This window comes from Mastacembelus armatus, chromosome 8 (genome assembly GCF_900324485.2).
Source record: "Mastacembelus armatus chromosome 8, fMasArm1.2, whole genome shotgun sequence".
NCBI lineage: Eukaryota > Metazoa > Chordata > Actinopteri > Synbranchiformes > Mastacembelidae > Mastacembelus > Mastacembelus armatus.
The window spans coordinates 13,384,335-13,397,809 of NC_046640.1; the positions used below are offsets into that span (position 1 = coordinate 13,384,335).

Below are 13,475 nucleotides of genomic sequence, written 5' to 3' on the forward strand. Positions count from 1 at the left end.
AGTAGAATCACTGTAAATGTCAATGTCAAGGGCTTAACGGCAACATGACAAGAATACATGACCAAAGTGAGAAAGGCCCACCTACTGTTCTGCTTCTATAAAAGTGGCTGCTTAAGACTGTGCTGATAACTGGTAGGCTTCCAGCTCAGGTGAGGACATCTGCATCAATTGGCTAGTATTGTGAATAGCTAATTTATCACTAATTAGAAGAATGGTTATTTGCATTGTTTAATTATGTTAATTATAAGAATTCATTGACATTATGTAAGACATTCTAATCTAGTGGTACTGTAGCTGTGTAGTTTTTAAAATCATGTACAACCTTTTAAATGAATAACTGATTAATGAACTGATGCTTGACAATTTATCAATAGGATCAAAAGAAGAGAACTGACTGCGTTTCATCCACTGTTGAGACCAAAGGAGGTGAATTATAATTTACTTTTGGTGACATATATGAATTCAAACCAGACATTCCTACTAACAGCACTACTGACAAATACAAAAGAAAAACACAGTATGCCCTTTCCTTATTTTCAGTCACTTAAGGTGCCATCATGAGCACAGACGCGGAGATGGAGCAGTATGGCCCGGCGGCCATTTACCTCCGGAAGCCAGAGAAAGAGAGAATTGAAGCCCAGACTGCTCCTTTTGATGCTAAAACAGCCTACTTTGTGACTGATCCTGAGGAGATGTATGTCAAGGGCAAACTTGTCAAAAGAGAGGGTGGTAAAGCCACAGTTGAGACAGATGGAGGAAAGGTAGGTCAATAATTACACTATTTAAAATGCTTTATTATAAATTTGTCCACTAATTTCAGAACCTAATTGTGAAAGTGTCATCCAACTGATCAGAGTTTACATAAACTATATTGTAAAAGAAAACCTTTTAACTCTAAATCCTATTCAGACTGTCACTGTAAAAGAAGATGACATCCATCCAAGAAACCCTCCCAAGTTTGACAAGATGGAGGACATGGCCATGATGACCCACCTCAATGAGCCATCTGTGTTGTATAACCTCAAAGAGCGTTTTGCATCATGGATGATCTATGTAAGCTTTAGTCTTATAACGTTGTGCACTTGTATTTGAAAGCCCTATTCAGCGAAGTGTAATGATTTTCTCTTTGGTACTACAGACCTACTCTGGCCTGTTCTGTGTCGTCGTGAACCCCTACAAGTGGCTTCCTGTGTACGACGCTCGAGTTGTTGTAGCATACAGAGGCAAGAAGAGGATTGAGGCTCCACCCCACATCTTCTCCCTCTCTGACAATGCCTATCAGTTCATGCTCACTGGTAAGATCAACGTTACCAGAAATAATTTACGTGGATAAGAATGTCAACTCCAGGGGTAACCTGAATGGTTATGCTTGCATTTCAGATCGTGAGAACCAGTCTATCCTTATCACGTAAGTATAACAAAACTGGTCAGCGCAATTGTTTCAGGAAGTTTATGGCCATATTGCTAAGTAAGTAAAGATCATTAATTCCACAGTGGAGAATCCGGTGCAGGAAAGACTGTCAACACCAAGCGTGTCATCCAGTACTTTGCAACAATTGCAGTGGCTGGAGCTAAGAAAGCAGAGTCAACCCCTGGCAAAATGCAGGTAAAATTGGTTGTTTGCTAAAAATCTTTCCCACAATTGATTGTTGCTGAATCAATTCATACAGCCTCATCATGACTCTATGTAGGGTTCGCTGGAAGATCAAATCATTGCAGCCAATCCTCTTTTAGAGGCTTATGGTAATGCCAAGACTGTGAGGAATGACAACTCCTCTCGTTTTGTAAGTATTAATTTTATGGGGCCTTTATGAAATTGTTTTCTTATTGTTATGTAGAGCTGATAAAACTGATATTATGTGATAATTGTCAAGGGAAAATTCATCAGAATCCACTTTGGTTCTACTGGCAAGCTGGCCTCAGCTGATATTGAAACATGTAAGTTCTATTTTTTTCCTTTTGTAGTTTTCAGCATTAGCCAACCTGGGATCTTGCATTGAACATTCATTATTAACTTATTATACCTACAAAAAACTCTGACAGATCTGCTGGAGAAGTCCCGTGTCACCTTCCAGTTGTCTGCTGAGAGGAGCTACCATATCTTCTATCAGCTGATGACTGGCCACAAGCCTGAGCTCCTGGGTAGGTTATGACAAAACATGGAAATTGCTCATTTATCCATAGAACTAAGACAGGAGCATTTATTCATGTATTTCTTCTGATCTATTCCAGAGGCTCTGCTGATCACCACCAACCCCTATGACTACCCAATGATCAGTCAGGGTGAAATCACTGTCAAAAGCATCAATGACGTTGAGGAGTTCATTGCAACAGATGTAAGCTGATTGCAATTTATTTGCAGATGAATGTCAGAATAAGTGTTTTTCTCAAAGGATGTGCTGTGCTCGAATTGCAGACAGCCATTGACATCTTGGGCTTCACTGCTGAGGAGAAAATGGCCATCTACAAGCTGACTGGTGCTGTCACACATCATGGCAACATGAAATTCAAGCAGAAGCAGCGTGAGGAGCAGGCTGAACCTGATGGCACTGAGGGTAATTATAGTTTTTGCACAACTTATACTGTAAAGATGTAAGCACAGCATCACTGAAGAGGCGAAGAATGATCAGACACAAATGTTTTGCAGTGTTTCAAATGGGGATCTTAGTAATGTTAAAGTTTCAATTCTTGCTTCATAGTCTTAGCATTGACCTGTTCGATCCTGTGCATCTTTTGCATTAACGAAAACATTTTTCTTTTAACCAGAGGCTGATAAAATCGCCTACCTCATGGGCCTGAACTCAGCTGATATGCTGAAAGCTCTGTGCTACCCAAGAGTAAAGGTCGGAAATGAGATGGTGACCAAAGGTCAGACCGTGCCCCAGGTACAAAAACATGAAACTTCTACAAATACTTATCGCTGGTGTGAAATGCAAGCAGATTCTTCTAAATGTTTCCCTTGTTTCTAGGTGAACAATTCTGTCATGGCTCTGTGCAAGTCTGTCTATGAGAAAATGTTCTTGTGGATGGTTGTGCGTATCAATGAGATGCTGGACACAAAGCAGCCAAGACAGTTCTTCATTGGAGTGTTGGATATCGCTGGATTTGAGATCTTTGATGTGAGTAATCTAAAGAATACTTGCGTTTGCACCTCACACCATAAGTGTTTATCCATAGGATTAACCAGCATTCAGATCCGTTACTCAAGCAAAAGTAAAATCTAGAGGTTGACTAATATGTGTTTGTTTATGGCTGATGCCAATACTGATCTTTAGACTGAGTTTATTCCCATTTTCCATCTAAAATATTTGATATCTAACTAATATACTGTATAGGGCTTGGAAAAATGGAAAAAGTTAATGCACTTTTTTACTTTCCACCACTGGATTGATTATATGTTCAAAATTGTAGTTCAACAGCTTGGAGCAGCTCTGCATCAACTTCACCAATGAGAAACTGCAACAGTTTTTCAACCACCACATGTTTGTCCTGGAGCAAGAGGAGTACAAGAAAGAAGGCATTGAATGGGAGTTCATTGACTTTGGTATGGACTTGGCTGCCTGCATTGAGCTTATTGAGAAGGTGAGGGAAATTTGTCAGGGATTCTCAGGGCATTCTCTTAACTGTTGATTTTTAATCCTATTGTATTTTCCTTTCAGCCAATGGGCATCTTCTCCATCCTTGAAGAGGAGTGCATGTTCCCCAAGGCAACAGACTCTTCTTTCAAGAACAAGCTGCATGACCAGCATCTTGGCAAGACCAAGGCCTTTGAGAAGCCAAAGCCTGCAAAGGGCAAAGCTGAGGCTCACTTCTCCCTGGTTCACTATGCTGGTACAGTGGACTACAATATCGCTGGCTGGCTGGACAAGAACAAGGACCCCCTGAATGACTCAGTTGTTCAGCTCTACCAGAAGTCTTCAAATAAACTGCTGTCTTTACTGTATGCAGCCCATTCCTCAGCTGAGGGTAAGATGATAATACTCTGATTTATATTTTTAATTATTTTATCTGTGGTATTATCTGTGGTCCTCTTTAGGAAATATACCTGAGCAATTTAAAAAGGGTTAACTATTTGGTGGAATTATGTTTTAAAAAACAGAGGCTGGTGGTGGCAAGAAGGGTGGTGGAAAAAAGAAGGGGGCTTCCTTCCAGACTGTGTCTGCACTTTTCAGAGTATGGCTAACATCCAGAAAAGATGATTTTTCCAGTTTAAACTAAACTGTTCCCTCCTTGCACTAAACATTTGCTTAAATGATAATATTTCACCTCCCAGGAGAATTTGGGCAAACTGATGACCAACTTGAGAAGCACTCATCCTCACTTCGTCCGCTGCCTAATTCCCAATGAAACAAAGACCCCAGGTTTGGTGTTCTTGTTTTGTCTTTATTTCCCTCATATGAAGAATCCAGTAAGTGCTTATTAAACTCATTATTTTATACAATGATCAGGTCTTATGGAGAACCACCTGGTCATCCACCAGCTGAGGTGTAACGGTGTGCTGGAAGGCATCAGGATCTGCAGAAAGGGCTTCCCCAGCAGAATCCTCTATGGTGACTTCAAGCAGAGGTTACTGCAGTTTTCATTATAAAGAAGTGAAGTTGATTTTTATTGAGGTATTGTGAGGGGAAACACTAAGAGCAAGGACAATATATGGAATAACACTTTCCTCTTGTAGATACAAAGTGCTGAATGCCAGTGTCATCCCAGAGGGACAGTTCATTGACAACAAGAAAGCTTCAGAGAAGCTGTTGGGCTCCATTGATGTCGACCACACCCAGTACAAGTTTGGACACACTAAGGTAACATTGTCATAGACTACATTACTTTTGTTCTGTTGTGTGAATGGGTATTTTATTGATTTATGGATTTATTGTAATACCAACACACAGGTGTTCTTCAAAGCTGGTCTGCTGGGTACCCTGGAGGAGATGAGAGATGAGAAACTGGCTGAGCTGGTGACCATGACTCAGGCTCTCTGCAGAGGATACCTCATGAGGACAGAGTTTGTTAAGATGATGGAGAGGAGGTAAGCTTATCACAAACTGAATTCCCTCTTATATTCCAGTGGGATGGTAAACAAACAAGCTATAAAACACTTATGTTGTCTTGTAGAGATGCAATCTACACCATCCAGTACAACATCCGCTCCTTCATGAATGTGAAGAATTGGCCATGGATGCATCTGTACTTCAAGATCAAGCCTCTTCTGAAGAGTGCTGAGACTGAGAAAGAATTGGCTCAGATGAAGGAGAACTATGAGAAGATGCAAACAGACCTGGCTACTGCCCTGGCCAAGAAGAAGGAACTGGAGGAGAAAATGGTTTCCCTGCTGCAGGAGAAGAATGACCTGCAACTGCAAGTAGCAGCTGTGAGTAAAATCCAAATTCAACTTGATTTTCTTTGATCTTTGAATCATTCATTACCTTTCATGACAATGATATAAATTTTTTTGTGGTACAAGATTTTTAAAGCTGTATAAGGTGATGGAGTTCATTAATACATTCGGGAAATTTTATGTATATTACTAACCTCATACTGTGTATGCTCAAAACACATGCTAGGAAGGTGAGAACCTCTCTGATGCTGAGGAAAGGTGTGAAGGGCTCATTAAGAGCAAGATCCAGCTCGAGGCCAAACTCAAAGAGACAACTGAGAGGCTGGAGGATGAAGAGGAAATCAATGCTGAGCTGACTGCCAAGAAGAGGAAGCTGGAGGATGAATGCTCTGAGCTGAAGAAAGACATTGATGACTTGGAGCTCACCTTGGCTAAAGTGGAGAAAGAGAAACATGCCACAGAAAACAAGGTTCAAATGACACATTTACAAAAAAGTTTAAAATTTGTCATATTTTAACCTTTATTAATATAAAGTGATGAAAATAATGCACCTATCATGTAATTTCAGGTGAAAAACCTGACAGAGGAGATGGCATCTCAGGATGAGGCCATTGCCAAGTTAACAAAGGAGAAGAAAGCCCTCCAAGAGGCCCACCAGCAAACACTTGATGATCTCCAGGCAGAGGAAGACAAAGTCAACACTCTGACCAAGGCCAAGACAAAGCTGGAACAGCAAGTGGATGATGTAAGAAAACAACTGCATTGACTTTGTGGTTTTGCCCCATAATGACAGGGATGTTTTGTCTTTTCAATGCCACAAATGAACTTTAAACATCATTACTAACTGTTGTAGCTTGAGGGATCACTGGAGCAAGAGAAGAAGCTCCGCATGGACCTTGAGAGAGCCAAGAGGAAGCTTGAAGGAGATTTGAAACTGGCCCAGGAATCCATAATGGATCTGGAGAATGACAAGCAGCAATCTGAGGAAAAAATCAAGAAGTAAGTGAACTGATATAACTATTTTATTAATGTGTGACCTCAATTCCTACTTTCAAAATTAAGCATGATGTTATATTATTGAAATCCAGGAAGGACTTTGAGACCAGCCAGCTCCTCAGCAAGATTGAGGATGAACAGTCCCTTGGTGCTCAGCTTCAGAAGAAGATCAAGGAACTCCAGGTAACAATGTTTTACATGAATATTATCTCCAGTGACTCAGAAACAACATGTTTAAAGTCAATTATCCTTCTTGATGTTACTATGATGAAATCTAGGCTCGTATTGAGGAGCTGGAGGAAGAGATTGAGGCTGAGAGGGCTGCCCGGGCCAAGGTAGAGAAGCAGAGGGCCGACCTCTCCAGGGAACTTGAGGAGATCAGTGAGAGGCTTGAGGAAGCTGGTGGAGCAACAGCTGCTCAGATTGAGATGAACAAGAAGCGCGAGGCTGAGTTCCAGAAGCTGCGTCGTGACCTTGAAGAGTCAACCCTGCAGCATGAAGCTACCACAGCCGCTCTCCGCAAGAAGCAGGCTGACAGTGTTGCAGAGCTGGGAGAGCAGATCGACAACCTCCAGCGTGTCAAGCAGAAGCTGGAGAAGGAGAAGAGCGAGTACAAGATGGAGATTGATGACCTCAGCAGCAACATGGAGTCTGTAGCTAAAGCTAAGGTGTGTTCTTTTTACAGAGAAAACACACACATATTATCACATAAAATTTTAACAAATATCCAAATAATTAAAGTGCAAAATAAATAAAGAATACATAATCAGTACCCTCCACGTTTACCGTATTTGTGTCATCTCTTAAATATTTCTTTCAGGCCAATCTGGAGAAGATGTGCCGAACTCTTGAGGACCAATTGAGTGAGATCAAGGCCAAAAATGACGAAAATGTTCGCCAGCTGAATGACCTCAGTGCACAAAGGGCAAGACTGCAGACAGAGAATGGTGGGTGTCCTAAGATATAAACATATAATACTAGATGAATTAGTTGCTATGTAACTGCTATGCTATATGTCTCCTTAATTTATGTGCAGAGGATACAGGGTTATTGATATTGTTATGTATTGTATATGATTCTATCATTGCAGATCTTTTTTTTTTCTTAATGTAGCTATACGTCAGTATTTCACGTACACTAAATGTGACACGTGTTTCTCGTACTCATGTAGGTGAGTTTACTCGCCAGCTTGAAGAGAAAGAATCCCTAATTTCCCAGCTCACTAGAGGCAAACAGGCTTACACCCAACAGATTGAAGAGCTTAAGAGACACATTGAAGAGGAAGTAAAGGTACAAAATCATTTCTTTGTATTATAATGTAATGCGTGCTTAGGCTTTCTATTAACTAATTGCAGTTTCTCAGGTAGAGCTGGTTTGATTCTTAATATAACATGGATGAAAGATAAATCTATACATCTTGAACCAATGTTACAAACTGACTGACTGACTAGACACATGAGGACCAGGGACTTATGTGATCAAGAGAACACTGATATGACTTAAAAGAAAAACAAACAATAATTTAATGTACGAGATATATATTTCAGTATTTTACTTCAGTTAGAAAACTGGGTTTGAAAAGTGTGTTTTGTGTTATGGATATGCACTACATGTTAAAAGAATTAACTTATGCTACTACACTACTATGTTCTTGAATGAATTTATAGGCCAAGAATGCTCTGGCCCATGCTGTTCAGTCGGCCCGTCATGACTGTGACCTGCTCAGAGAGCAGTATGAGGAGGAGCAGGAGGCCAAGGCTGAGCTGCAGAGAGGAATGTCCAAGGCCAACAGTGAGGTGGCTCAGTGGAGAACCAAATATGAGACTGATGCTATCCAGCGTACTGAGGAGCTGGAGGAGGCCAAGTAAGTCACTTTTTTTTCACTGTTTAAAGTAGTTTTCACTTCAGTTGGTTGCTATTAACCAATTAAAAAATGTTTTCACTACAGGAAAAAGCTTGCCCAGCGTCTGCAGGAGGCTGAGGAATCAATTGAGGCTGTGAACTCCAAGTGCGCCTCTCTGGAGAAGACCAAGCAGAGGCTGCAGGGTGAGGTGGAGGACCTCATGATTGATGTGGAGAGAGCCAATGCTCTGGCTGCTAACCTTGACAAGAAGCAGAGGAACTTTGATAAGGTAAATGGTTAAACTGGAAATAGAAAAACAGTTTTATCAGAAGAAACATCTGTATATTTATAAGCAATTATTTTACCAACCAATGCAAATCTAGGTCCTGGCAGAGTGGAAACAGAAGTATGAGGAGGGCCAGGCAGAGCTGGAAGGAGCCCAGAAGGAGGCTCGCTCTCTCAGCACTGAACTGTTCAAGATGAAGAACTCTTATGAGGAGGCTCTGGATCAGCTGGAGACCTTGAAGAGAGAGAACAAGAACCTGCAGCGTATGTTAACTTAAAATTCAAATATTATTTATTACCAGTTGTGTCAAACAAAATTAATCTTTTTTGTATTTACTCTTTAGAGGAGATCTCAGACCTGACTGAACAGCTTGGCGAGACTGGAAAAAGTATTCATGAGCTGGAAAAAGCTAAGAAGGCCGTAGAAAGTGAGAAAGCTGAAATTCAGACTGCCCTGGAGGAAGCTGAGGTATTTTACTTTGATAGTTCTTTAATTTAATGACAGTAATTTTGTTTCTTAACTATACCTAGTGAACAATTTTTAAAGGGCACGCTGGAGCACGAGGAGTCCAAGATTCTCCGTGTCCAGCTTGAGCTCAACCAGGTGAAAAGTGAGGTTGACAGGAAGCTGGCAGAGAAGGATGAGGAGATGGAGCAGATCAAGAGGAACAGCCAGAGGGTGATTGACTCCATGCAGAGCACTCTTGATGCTGAGGTCAGGAGCAGGAATGATGCCCTGAGGATCAAGAAGAAGATGGAGGGAGACCTGAATGAGATGGAGATCCAGCTGAGCCATGCCAACAGGCAGGCTGCTGAGGCCCAGAAACACCTGAGGAATGTCCAGGGACAACTCAAGGTGTGTTTTGTGCTACTGCTAAATTAATAAAATGTTGAAAAGGGAAGGTTGTGAACTTACGTTTTTCTCTTCATTGTCAGGATGCCCAACTGCACCTTGATGATGCTCTGAGAGGACAGGAAGACATGAAGGAGCAGGTAGCCATGGTGGAGCGCAGAAACGGCCTGATGCTGGCTGAGATTGAGGAACTGAGAGCTGCTTTGGAGCAGACAGAGAGAGGACGCAAAGTGGCTGAGCAGGAGCTGGTTGATGCTAGTGAGCGTGTTGGACTGCTTCACTCTCAGGTTTGTTTTTGGTTAAGGAAAATAAATTGTATATAATGTACATATGGACATACTGATACACCCAGGCATAACAATATCAAAATAAATCTGACTCTGTTCAATATCCAGAACACCAGTCTTATAAACACCAAGAAGAAGCTGGAGGCAGACCTTGTCCAGGTTCAGGGTGAAGTGGATGATGCTGTTCAGGAAGCAAGAAATGCTGAGGAGAAAGCCAAAAAGGCCATCACTGATGTGAGTTTATAACCTCACTGCTATTTTAGAAAGAACAGAATATTTTTGAACTTCAGTTGACCTATCAGAATATATTTGTTAAACAATAAATTTGACCCTTTTCAGGCTGCCATGATGGCTGAGGAGCTGAAGAAGGAGCAGGACACCAGTGCTCATCTGGAGAGGATGAAGAAGAACCTGGAGGTCACAGTCAAGGACCTGCAGCACCGTCTGGATGAGGCTGAGAACCTCGCCATGAAGGGCGGCAAGAAGCAGCTCCAGAAACTGGAGTCCAGGGTATGAAGTGAATCTCTAAAGTACATACGCCAATTCTCTGTGCTCAACTCCATCTACAAATCTCCTGACAATCACATTTCAGGTTCGTGAGCTGGAGGCTGAAGTTGAAGCTGAGCAGAGACGTGGAGCTGATGCTGTTAAAGGAGTCCGCAAATATGAGAGGAGAGTGAAGGAGCTGACCTACCAGGTGAACTTCATTTCTCAAACATCCACAATAATAACTTTCACTTTCTGTTTGTTACTCCATGTGTGACAATTATTTATCTGTGCAGACTGAGGAGGACAAGAAGAATGTGAACAGACTCCAAGATCTGGTGGACAAGCTGCAGCTCAAAGTCAAGGCTTACAAGAGACAGTCTGAGGAGGCTGTAAGTCAGCGGCGCTATTGTGAATAATAAGTTACAGTTGAGTTAATATTGACATTAACAGACAAATTAATATGACTCTAAACATTTCACAGGAGGAGCATGCCAACACTCACATGTCCAGGCTCAGGAAGGTTCAGCATGAGCTGGAAGAGGCTCAGGAGCGTGCTGACATCGCTGAGTCCCAGGTCAACAAGCTGAGAGCAAAGAGCCGTGATGCTGGAAAGGTAGTTTTTTTTTTTATCCTGACTTATAGTATCATCATTCATCTCTATATTCATAGCTATACATTCTAATGTGAAATACTCATATTGGCTAACTATATACATAAAGAACTCAACAACACAAAACAACAATTACTACATATACTATTCCATAAGCTATATTTGTGATAACTAATCAACCTAGTTCTACAAGAATATGCCATCTCTAGACTTTAGTCCAAAAAAAATATTTTTTTTCATTACATCATGAATGTTCTCACTACATTCCTATTAACACTGTCCCCATCTCTCTTTCCTTCAGGGAAGTGACTCTGCTGAATGACATACAGGGTCCAGCTGAGGCATCAATCAAGTATATAAAATATAAGCCACCAAGAACTTTCTGAACATTTACAATAAATGTTAAAATTGTCTGTGTTCTGTTTATTTCTTGTTTGAAACCATATTAAACAAGCTGGCTAATCATTTTTGCTCTTTTTTTTTTTCAATTTTCTTCTAAGATTTGATGTCACGTCTCTTTTCGGTCACTTGCTGTAGTTAAGATGCACCAATAAATGATGAGTGCCCTATCTTGTAGTGGATTATAAACTCTGTAGTCAAGGCTCATTTGTGAGTTATGTAGTTCAACTAATCATAATCAGGAGAAAACATGAATTGGTATTTGTGTTTTTATTGTTATACTGTTTTTCTACCAGAGTTCTGCCTACTTGCAAATGTTGTCTTTGGATAGGCAGCTAAAACAGTACTGTCTTGAACTAAATGCATTGCATTTACATTTGGAATTCTCAGCTATAATTTTTCATCTTCACCAGATGTATGTACAATGTATATATATACATATATATGGAAAATGTAACTAGCAAAGAGGGAAATAAAAATTCTAAAATGCTTTGTCTAATACACTACTTACTTTAAACTGAATAAAGTCGATCTATATTCCAAGAACCTACGCTGAGGGCAAATCTACTTCATATAATTTTATAAACACTGTTCAATCAATTACCTTCAAGCCAATAAGTGACACCTAACACTGACTAATATCCACTGTCACCATTCTTTCCTTCCAGCAGACTTGCCCTTTCCTTGCACTGCCTTTTCCCTCCCCTTTTTAGGATTCCCTTTGCGTTTTTCTCCTCCTCGAGCCATCTCTTTCTGGAGTTGGGCTGTATGATTCTTTTCAGTCAGAGATAAACAGTCTTCTTTTGGACTCCTAGGGTTGGTCTCAAGGCTCCACTGGTCACGTGAGCATGAAGTTAGAGTCTGTGCTTCACTGGTTGTGCCTGCATTAGTGGATGAAGGCCTCATGTGGGCATTTGTGGGACTTGCAAGGTTTGGAGAGCACAGCCTGGACTTAACATCTACTTTTTTTGGGAGAAGATTTAAGTTGACAGAAAGGGGCCTTCCAGGTACTGGGTTTAGAGGAATCACAAGGTCATTTCCTGGGACTCCTAGAGTGAGGATGACTTCTGGGAGCGTACATGGTTGACCAAAATTTTCCTGTCCCTTTGACAGATAAAGAAACCAAATAAACACTGATGAAAACATGTTTAATTATAATAAAAACCAATTACCTCACAATTTACAATGTGGCACAGCTTACCTGCTGTGGTGCGAAAGTCATGGACACTTTCATTGTCACCTTTTAAAAAAAAAAAAAAGAAAGTCTTTCTTCAATACAGTGACTCTTGTTCAGGCTTTCATGTTTTAGTGGCTGCTGCAGACCAGATTAAAATAACTTCAAGCAGCAAATGGCAACATGCCACCTTATTGCCCAAGGTCATGAATGAAGAACCAAGGAAGGAGTTTCACCTCCCCCTTACTGAAGCCCTTAACTGTTCAACCTGCTTATACGAAGTGTAGGTTTAAATCATAAAAAGCTGGATTCATGTATATGGACTGCAAGTTATATAATTTCACTTTCATCTAATCAATTCAAATCAATACAGGACTGGTATTTGCATTCTGTCTATTGATGGTTAGTTCATGGAATAATCAGTACATGGTTATATTTGAGGTGAACAATTTACCTGCACTAGAGAATTCAGCTCTTTCTGATATTCTGTCTCAGGGGTAAAGGAAGCAGATTTGGGTAGTGCTCTAGGGGATCCAGGTTTAGCATGAGACGCTGGTGTGGAGCAGTCCTTCTTTGATGTTTTTGGTGTATTTTCAGCTACAGTGATGTGTAGTGATGAAGCCTTACAGAAGAAAAATGAAAATATAAGGTAGCTGAGCTCTCAAATATTTCACCAAAACTGTTCAGTTCAGCTGCTCTGTAGAATGCACCTTTGGTCAAAAAATAACTGACAGTATTATAGTCAGAAACATGTGCCTGCACATTTACTGCCAAAACTCATTCGATGCATGCTAGTCTATGTGTGACATTAAAATAACTAGGAACTACATTTGATAAATTTGGCGATATCAGTTATTTCCACAACACCACCAATAACTTAAATGTAACTTACAGGGATTCCAGCCATTACAGTGCTACCATTTTCCTTTCCTTCAGAAGTCCCACTAATCCCAGGCAGGGTAGGAAGTAAAACATGCTGATCGTTCAGCCGCTGACTGGAGGCAATGATTTTGAAGAATGCATCAGCTTCTGCAGCTGTTACAGAAGATCAAGAGTTCCTTCTGTGACACATCTTTGACAGAAACGCATGCTTGACCTTATTTGCCCTGTGTGTTTTCTTTACCTGTAAGCACATTACTTTCATTGTGTGTGGCTGTGGCAGGTGTACTTCTGCTTGGCTGCAATGAGCACCGTTGCTCTTCCA

At 40.9% G+C, this 13,475-nt stretch overlaps 2 protein-coding genes across 2 annotated transcripts; one reads left to right on the forward strand and one right to left on the reverse strand.

Annotated features, from left to right (window-relative positions):
- Positions 1 to 557: 557 nt before the first annotated feature.
- LOC113140968 (myosin heavy chain, fast skeletal muscle-like) lies at positions 558 to 11,035 on the forward strand. The gene is made up of 39 exons (XM_026325119.1): positions 558 to 761; positions 910 to 1,053; positions 1,139 to 1,295; positions 1,381 to 1,408; positions 1,495 to 1,606; positions 1,692 to 1,784; positions 1,875 to 1,938; positions 2,044 to 2,142; positions 2,233 to 2,336; positions 2,417 to 2,555; positions 2,767 to 2,885; positions 2,970 to 3,119; positions 3,412 to 3,582; positions 3,660 to 3,974; positions 4,096 to 4,173; positions 4,274 to 4,361; positions 4,449 to 4,566; positions 4,676 to 4,799; positions 4,890 to 5,026; positions 5,113 to 5,368; positions 5,562 to 5,804; positions 5,904 to 6,080; positions 6,189 to 6,334; positions 6,424 to 6,514; positions 6,610 to 6,999; positions 7,152 to 7,278; positions 7,503 to 7,621; positions 7,999 to 8,195; positions 8,280 to 8,463; positions 8,558 to 8,723; positions 8,804 to 8,928; positions 9,007 to 9,315; positions 9,396 to 9,599; positions 9,708 to 9,833; positions 9,939 to 10,109; positions 10,192 to 10,296; positions 10,382 to 10,477; positions 10,570 to 10,701; positions 11,000 to 11,035. Exons 1-39 carry the CDS (start codon positions 558 to 560, stop codon positions 11,018 to 11,020), a joined length of 5,829 nt encoding a protein of 1,942 aa, XP_026180904.1. The 3' UTR covers positions 11,021 to 11,035.
- A 710-nt stretch (positions 11,036 to 11,745) lies between these two features.
- On the reverse strand, positions 11,746 to 13,270 carry LOC113140554 (uncharacterized). Its single transcript, XM_026324423.1, has 4 exons — positions 13,164 to 13,270; positions 12,726 to 12,893; positions 12,299 to 12,337; positions 11,746 to 12,201 (listed from the first exon to the last, which is right to left on the reverse strand). Exons 1-4 carry the CDS (start codon positions 13,176 to 13,178, stop codon positions 11,746 to 11,748), a joined length of 678 nt encoding a protein of 225 aa, XP_026180208.1. The 5' UTR covers positions 13,179 to 13,270.
- Positions 13,271 to 13,475: the final 205 nt, after the last annotated feature.